At 40.4% G+C, this 9,135-nt stretch overlaps 1 protein-coding gene across 1 annotated transcript in view; it reads right to left on the reverse strand.

Moving 5' to 3' along the window:
• Positions 1-9,135, reverse strand: part of STK32B (serine/threonine kinase 32B) — a 170,505-nt gene that overhangs the window by 45,460 nt on the left and 115,910 nt on the right. Inside the window, exons 8-9 of the mRNA XM_006017036.1 lie at positions 4,461-4,577; positions 3,484-3,609 (exon numbers count right to left, since the gene is read on the reverse strand). Of these exons, the coding sequence (XP_006017098.1) occupies positions 3,484-3,609; positions 4,461-4,577 (243 nt within the window). The remainder of the gene's footprint in view (positions 1-3,483; positions 3,610-4,460; positions 4,578-9,135) is intronic.

Here is a 9,135-nt window from a genome sequence, read left to right on the forward strand (position 1 = left end):
CTCAAGAAGTTTTCTATGCCAGCATCCAAATAATTAAAAGCCCACTGAGCAGCACCGTGCCAAGGACAGACCCCTGCAGGACTCTACTTGAAACCTCCTGCTATTCTGGTTAACAGTGAACCCACAGTTTCCTTGGTCCTTCTTTTCTGGCCAACATACTTATAGGACCTCTTCTTGTTCTCCTTAACTTTTTTTGCCAGGCGCAGCTCATTCTTGACCTTTGCCTTCCTGGGTTTGTCCCAATAGGTTCTTGCTATTTCCTGGTACACTTCATTAGTGACTATTCTTCTATTGTCTGTATGCTTTCCTTTTGCATCTGAGGCATCCCAGAAGCTATTTGTGCAGTCATATTGGTCTCTAGCCATTCTTCTTGTGCCTCCATCATGCTGAGACAGTTTCTTGTGGGGCTTTCTACTCTATGGACCATTAGAAACTCCTAGCTCTCCTGGGAGCCTTTATCCCTCAGTCTATCTTCCCATGGTACCATACTTACTAACTCCTTGAGTCAGATAAAATATGCCTTTTTAAATCAAGCATCCTAACTTGGCAGACCTCATGCCTTCCCTGTCTCAGGATCTGGAATTCTATGATAATATGATTGCTACCTCCCAAGTTGCCTCCCTTCACATCGTACACCAGTTCTTCCCTGTTGGTCAGGACAAGATCCAAGATTGATGATCCCTCTAGTTGTATCCTCCACCTTCTGGAACAGAAAGTTGTCCATCACATGTTAGAAACCAGCTTGACATTTTATGTTTGATTGCATTGTTCTTCCAGCAGATGTCCAGAAAATTGAAGTCTCCCATCAGTACCATCCCATAGCTTTTGGCTAGGTTTCTCACCTGCTTGAAGAGTGCCTCATTCATCTCTTTTTCCTGATTTGATGGCCTATAATAAATTCCCCCTTTTATATCACTACTTCATCTTTCACCTTTCACCTTCACACAAATGCATTCTGCTTTGCTGTCTTCCTCCATAACCAGGGAACATGTACTTTTCACATTTGTATACATGCTTCAGATGTATTTTGCATGTTGACCTACTTGCTTCCCTTTTGCACCCCTTGTTGCTGTCTGGTCACTTTCTGGCTTTTACCTGGAGTTAGGTTGTCTGTTTGAGTCCTTTCTCCTCTGGACTGTGCACTCTGCTGCTGGAGGGTTTTGATCACCATCCCCCATGGAACCTAGTTTACAGCCCTCCTTAATAATTTGGCCAGATGACACCCAAAAATGCTCTTCCCTGTTCTTGTCAGATGGATCCCATCTCTTGATAGTAGTCTTCCTCCCAAGAACATCTGCCCATTGTCAAAGACTCCAAAGTCTTTCTATTGATACCACTGTCTCAGCCAAGCATTCACACCCAGGACATGATGGTCCTTGCTTCGACCCTTGCCTTCTACAGCAAGAACACCACTTATGCTCTAAGCTCCTTAATCCTCCTGCCAAGAGCCTCATATTCACCTCTGCTTTCTCCAGTGTCATTCCCGGCAGTACTGCTGGTGCCTACATGGACAAGCTGGAAGGGGTAGTGGTGCAGAGGTTGGATGAACTTTCTGTGGCAGTCTCTCTATGGTGTCCTGAATTCAGGTTCCAGGTAGGCAGCACATCTCTTGGGCCTCCAAATCTGGATGTCAAACTGGTGCCTCTGTCCCTTGCAGAAGGGAGTCACCAACTACCACCACTCTTTTCCTTCTTGGTGCAGTGAACTTAGAGCCCTTGTCCCTCGGGCCTTGCATTTCCTGCTCTCTAGACTGCTGAGTCCTCTCCTTTGCCTTTTCCTCAGCATTTCCACCACACAGCGCTTGAAAGTGGTTGCAGACTTCAATTCACTCCTATTCAGTTTTTGGGGGCCCTCCTTCTTTAAGTAGCCACATGTTGTCACTTCTCATTTCCCTTTGGCCGGTAGTACCAACCTCTCATAACTCTTGTCCAAGCAACCTTCCTATTCCCTGATGCAATGTAGCATGAATACCATCTTTGAATTTTCTCCTCCAGGGAAGGTACCAGCTTATCCTTGGTACAGGTGAAGTGCTTTTGACCTTCTGGAAAGAACACAATCAAATGCACATCTCCTGCAGGTCACAACTGCTGACCTGGCCTTTGTTTGTGCCTCCTTTGCTCCCTGGAGAACACCTATGCTGTAAAGAGGAGAAAAAAAGAGGGACGGGGGAAGGGGTAGCAGGGGAGAAAGAAAGTACCACCACAAGAACCTGCAGACCAAACACCTGCATCTAGGTCCTTGCACATGCATATGCACGTGCAACACACCCACCCTCACTCCTATGGCAAATTCCCTGGGCAAACTCTCTCTCTGTTTGCTGGCTTCTGTTCACTACTCACACGGTTTGCTCTTGGCTGTATTTTTATAAGGCTGCCTAGCCTAGCTCCACCCCTCAGTTACCTAAACCAGCCCTACCTGGGGGAGGGGTGTGGAGGAAAAGAAAGAGAGAAAGAGAAAGATGAAAAACAAAACAAAAAAGTAAACAAACAAACAAGGAAACAAAAAACCCACCACAGGGGAAAAGGATAAAGAATAATAGAGTCACACACAAACACACAAGGTACTAGGCAAACTCTCTAGCACCAATTAGACACCCAAAGTCACCAGCACAGAGACAAGCCTCTTCAAGGCAGTCCCACTTATGAGATGCTTATCCCAGAGCAACTGCTCTCTGTTTACTGCTCTGTTTACTGCTCTCATTGCTGTTTACTGCTCTACTGCTTACTACACTGAAGTTTAATTAGATTTTGTTTTATTCTAATGCAGTTGGCCAAATTTTACTTTATTGTGACAGAGTAAAGATAGCGTATCAGGAGCAAAGCACTGAGACATTCTTAGAGAAATAGATGCAAATATCTAAACCAGGAGTTCCCAAAGTTTTGTCCATGGAGGGCCACCTAATGACTGGATATGTCTCTGGGAACTGCATGACAAAATGAATATGTAATGCAATACTTCCATGTGCAAGAGGTCAAACATAATATTCCTTATATATGGAGAATCTGGCATCATTGCTTAATTTAGGTTTGAACTAAGACCTAGGCAGCTGCCTTTTCTTTCCAATAAAACATGTCAGGGCAGCTCATGGAACTGAGTGTCCACCACAACATTCAGTACTTTGGTATCCACTAGGAGGAGCCAGGATGGAGGATTGACATTCCCTTCTGGCTTATTGCTAGGGACATCTGTTACCCTTAACAATAACAGGGTATTGTTAGATAACAGGGCTGCTGCTAAAAAAAAGAGTAAAAACTGTCAGCCAGTTACTACTGAACAGCCACTGGTTACAGCCTCCCTGATCAGCTGGTTCTGTTGTGGAAAGCCACCATTAAAACCCCTCTTTGTGGGCCACACACAAATGCTTCATGGCTAGCAAGTGGCTTCTGGGATACACCTATGGGAACCCCTGATCTAAGTGATTAACATGGCAGTGATAATTGGATAGGAAGTTGAAAATGTTGTTCAGTTAGAATATGGACTCACATTAGGAACAAAGCCTGGGGTCACGGCTTTCTCTAGAACAGCATCCCAGTTCACATCAGCTAGGTATGGAGAGCTCTGGACATCTGCAAGACTTGAGAGACGACATTCTGGATCCTTAGTGAGGAGCTGCAATCAAAACCACGCAGTTTCTCAGATACCGTTTGTCATGAAGAAGAGAAATATATCTTGCTAACAAGGATAATGACATTCCAAATTAGAAAGATCTTAGAGAATCTTGTAACACCTTTTAGTAGACCAAGTATTTAAAAAAAAATAGCTTACAAGATGTTAAAGTAATATAACTATCATTTGAGGGCTGTTACATTTATAAAAGAAAATGAGTGAGTAGTGATAGTCCATTTACTTGTGCATGAAAGTCCAAATGATGAAAAAAAGACAAAGCATCATTACAGTCTGGAGCCACCAGGCACCTTTCATTTATCTGTTTAGCTACTTCCTGTATATTAGTACAGTGAGCACTCTGATACCAATGAAAATGAATTGTTATGAATTATTCCATAAATTAAAGACTACTATGCTATGAAAACCAAATCAGTAACTCCACTGTTCCCAGAACACATTTATTTACATTTAGAAAAAATACATATAAAATCTTCTCCTACTCAAACCACTTCCCACCCAAATCCTGAATTTAGCAGCACATAGAAAATGATGATTTCCAGGCTGCTAGTGTGAAAGTTGATTACAGGTACTGGGGCTTTGAGTAATGCTGCAGCTTCCCATCATTTACAATGAAGCAGCTCAAGAACCTTTGCCATTGTCATGATAGCATCATTGCTGACAGAAATAGTCTCTAAAGTTTCCAGACAATTCTACTGGCAATTTCAGCAGAGACAAAAAGGGACCTTCTTCTATAGGCATGACATTTAAAAAACGTGCTGTTTATCAGAGGTCTGTCTTGCCTGGTTTATGTTTTCTTGATTGCATGGAGATCAGAGTTGCTTGTACTTTCTTACCTTTTTAAGTAGTGCTATCATGCCCTTACACCATGTAGATGAGTAATGAACTCTTTCTATCTTGAACATGTTGAGGATCTCATCAATTGGGGTGGTGGAATGAATTTCATACGGCCTCTGTGATAAAGTTAAAATAACATCAATCTAAAATCAGACAGAAATGTTAAAGTATAGCATATCACATCCTTTCTGTACTTAGTGTGATTTATTTGGGAAACATCAGTATATCTCTAAACATGCTAGACTATAACAGCTTTACAGTAAATAATTTAACTAGTTTACTTTACTTTAAATAGTTTTTACTTTTCTATAGGGGTTTTTTTTTTTTTGATAGAATACTCATAGCTGCATGAAAGCTTTCAAGGTAAAATCTAATTAGATTTATGATTATTTTTGCTCCTGGAGCCATTTATGTGATTGTGTGTCTACACGTGCCCCTACTGCGCTATGACGGTGGCGTATGGTTATTTTAGGCACTATGTCACTGTAGTGATGGACTATAGCGAGGGAGTGTTTTGCTACAGTGATGTAGCTGTGGTGTCACAGTTTGTGCCCGTCAATGCTATGTTACCATAGTGCATTGCTACAGCATTGTAGTGTCTCATGTGGACGTGCCTAGAGAAACTGAGGCCTGAATTCAAATTGGTTTTGTAAGGGCCTAAATTTAATCAACTAAATGCTTAAGTATTAGGCTGTATGCCCAAGGGCTAGGGACAGAAATTACACATAAACTGGTATCAGTGATCAGAAACTGGTTCAAACCTGTAACACAACAGAAGTTCAGTGCACATAAACCACTTTCAAAGTGTCCAAAACTGGTTTAAGGTAAACCTGGATGGATGTAGTAACAGACTTAACAGATTTAGTTTAAATCAGTGTATTGAACTTCTGTCCCAGACCCCCTCCAGATTCAAGTTAACTCCCAGCTCCCAGCAACCCAGGATGCTTTGCACTTCCCCTGCAAACCCACTCTAGTGCCCTGCAGCTTCTGGCCTGGGCCACTTCATGCATGCAGATGCATTTCTGGAATCAAAAGTAAATATCTGTTCACTTGCTTATTGGTTCAATCTATGCGGCTTAGCCTAACCTGCGAAGATTGAATTGATTCAACCTCAGGCTTTTGGACTGCCTGTACTTACCTCAGGAGGGCAATTCAGTTTGACTGAGTTAGGCATCAGGTCTCATTTAGGTGTACAATACACTACTCTGAACATGATTTTTCAAAGGTCATTTAAGAAATATGCAATGGTGTCAAAAAAACCCAAAACCTAGATCCTCTACCTTCCAACCAAGCCTTTAACCAAACTGCACAGATCATTATAGAGCTCTACATACTTCTGAAAGGATTGCAATCCTTCACTTTAATTCCTATAGTCAAGGTGTTGCCTTAACAGGATAGGAGAAAACTCAACTTCTATGGTACTTTATTCATGAAGTGTGTGTGTATTGGTTGTGAATTAAAATGTTCTTTATAGCACACTGCATTCACCTATGTGTTTCAGCAGTATTTTGACATATGCAGGCTCACATACTATAACTGTTGGAATCTCTGCTCTCTTTTAAACTCATTTTTATTCAGATCTGTAACTGAACTGATCTTTAAAAAAAAACCTTACTACTGTATATTTATTAATCAAGACTGACAGAATGATAAATTCATTGTTCTGGAAGAACAAGATAGTTCAGAGTCTGAATTACAGGTGAACTCACTCATGGCTGGTATGATGGCTGTGAAATCTATAATCAAATGCCACCAGAATAGATGTGAACTCATGCATCCTAATTCATACTCAGTGGACAGCATTACTTAGAGCATATTCCAATGCTCATTGAAGACAATAGACAGACTCCCATTGAGTTGCATGAGCACTGAATCAGTGTTTGATTTCAGTTACTGCATTTTGTTATAAAATTGTATTTATGAAATATTTCTATTTATTAACCAACTATAAAGGAAATGAATGACACTGTATTATTGTAAGTCTTCATATAGGCCACTTAGGTGCTAAATTGATTTAGAAAAAGGGCCAGTGACAGAATAAAATCTGGAAAAATTGCATTTTAGTTTAAATTAAATATATATTTTTTATAGTTCCAGGATACTTTTTATTTATTTGTTTGTTTATTTTTGGATCCTCACATATATCCCCATGGATATTCTGTGAATTCAGAATAACAGTGGAGTACCTTAATGTGTTTTCTCAGCTCTGCTAGGCAAAAAGATGTTCTCCAAGATGGAGATAAGCCTAACTTGTACCAGCACTGCAGGATGGGAGTGGAAAGAACATTTTGGGATAAGGGGAAAATGTGATAAATATATTTCTGAATTTTTATATCATGTTTTGCCAAGGATCTCAATATGCTTTGGACATCTTATTTATACCATAGGGCTCACGCTGAAAGCCAGTGGCCAAAACAAGAAAAAAGACCAAGAAAACAACATGTTTGGTTCAGCATTAGTCATGCCCACTTGCACACTATCCCCATTGTGGACACAACTTTTACACCTGTGAAAATTGCTTTTTGCCAGTTTCAGAAAGTATATTACACTTGCTCCAGCTACCATTCCATCCAATCTTGATAGGGCCAGGTAACTGTTATCTTGCTCTATAAGCTGTAGGTATAGTATAACATTTAAAATTTAGCCTACCTGGAAATCATTGGAGTGTAGCATTAGACAGATGCGTACCTTGCTTATTATGGCGCAGATTTAATTTCCTGAGTGGTGTTTGTGTAGGGAGGTATGAATCTTTTGCAAAGGTATCCAATTTATTTTCTTTTTTGGCAGTCCTTTTATCAGCAACTGGCTAGGTATCTAAATGTCCCTGCTGTGGTGCATGAAATGGCTGGACTATCATTGTAGGCTATAGATGCTTTAAGAGGGAGCTCTGCTCAGTCTAATACAAATTCCAAACTGCTATGGAAGCCGTACTTCTAATAACACAGCATTTTGGCTGGCTGGTCTTCTACATTTACAGCACAAAAAAACAGCTATGATACTTTCGCACCATCTCTGTCTATAAGGTTAGCTCCTTTTGATGAAGTTAGAGGCAAACAAGAACAAAAAGTCAGCACAAACAAAAAGCAATTTATTTTTACTTAACTTCCCCTGAATTCTGGCAGAACGTTTTGTACATTAGCTACTAGAAAAGACAAAGCAAGGCTAGAAAATGATCTAATTGACAAACTATTTGGTCTCACAAAAGCACATTCCATTGTTTTACTCTTTTTTTTAATTTCCACTCTTAGGTTATTCCTCTTTCCTTTGCTTTCTGATCTCCCTTGCTTCCACATTTCCCCATACACTTTGTGTTGCCCAACCTAAGAAAAGCAGTGGTTCTTCACAGCGTCCTTTGAAAGATTTGGTGCTAGCTACTGCCAGAGAGAGGACACAGGGCTAAATGGAAAAAGGGTCCAGTGGCAATTCCTAGAACCCAGTGGAATTAGCTCATATATGTTCTTGAGGCTGAGCTGAATATTATGGGACCAGACAAGGGCAATGAACTTGCTGGCTGCTGCCTGAGCTTTGCAGCCCTTTTCAAACAAGTTTTTTCTACAAAGAAAACTGCTTTAGAGGCCACAGACAGGACGGGTGGGGCGTTGATGCTGATGTTTTAATCTACAATAAAACACCTGTTGACCACATTCCTCACCTCTACTATTTCTTCTCCTCTGCCTTATACCAAGGTGTTTATAATTCAGAAAATATACACCTTTTTCCTAGTCTAGACATGGCCTCATGGTCCAGTCTGCCAGATCACTCTGGATGCTGAACAGGCAAAAAACGCTACTCAACAGGACAATATACCTGGTAGATTTTTTTTGGCAGACAGATGGCAATGCTTCGATTTTAACATGGTTTTGAAATTCAACCTTAGTTCCAGCCTTGTTTCAGAGAAAATCATTCTTGGAAGAGCATCCAGGGCTTGGCAAAAAGATACCAATGTATTCTATGGAATTATTCAATGATAAGCAATTCAGTTATTGAGCTGTAAGTGACAACAGCTCCTTGTACTTAGGGCTGGGGTTCCAGATCTACCTCTACCGTTGTGTGGTGTTCTTTTTCTGGGAACTTCTAATGAACAGGGGAATGTTATAAAGTGTTACTGCATTCATTATTATAATAATTAGTAGTAGTATATAACAATACTACTACTACTACTAATAATAATAGAGGAACTATCTGTAATGAGAGTTTTCTGACACTTTCCATTACGAGGCTCCTTATTCAGTTGCTTATAACTGCTAGACTTTAACATTTTAGGTTGAAACTTTCCATGCAGGGTAAAATTTTGGTCAGAAGTACTCAGTAATTTTTGAGGAATCGGTTAGGGAAAAATGTATTGATTGGATCATATTAAAAACATTTGGTGTTTTTTTCCTTCAAACAGCTTCAATGTCTCCATGCTCTGAAGCAGGGACTGTTTTTAAGTTCAAGAACAGGTAGGGCTTATTTTCGTAGGAGTATATGGCAGAGAGGTGATCCTTATGTTAAGGATGTGGGTTTTAGCTGTTTCTGTGAAAATTGCTCAAATTTGGACGAGTCATAAGCCTCCAAAAACAGCATTTAGTACATGCTCCTGAAAGACTTCTTTGATTTTAGCAACCACTTTCCCCAAGTAATCTATCTGTACTGGGCAGAGTCCAGTCCTAGATTATGTAGGACCTTCCCTAC

Source organism: Alligator sinensis, unplaced genomic scaffold (assembly GCF_000455745.1).
Source record: "Alligator sinensis unplaced genomic scaffold, ASM45574v1 scaffold421_1, whole genome shotgun sequence".
NCBI lineage: Eukaryota > Metazoa > Chordata > Crocodylia > Alligatoridae > Alligator > Alligator sinensis.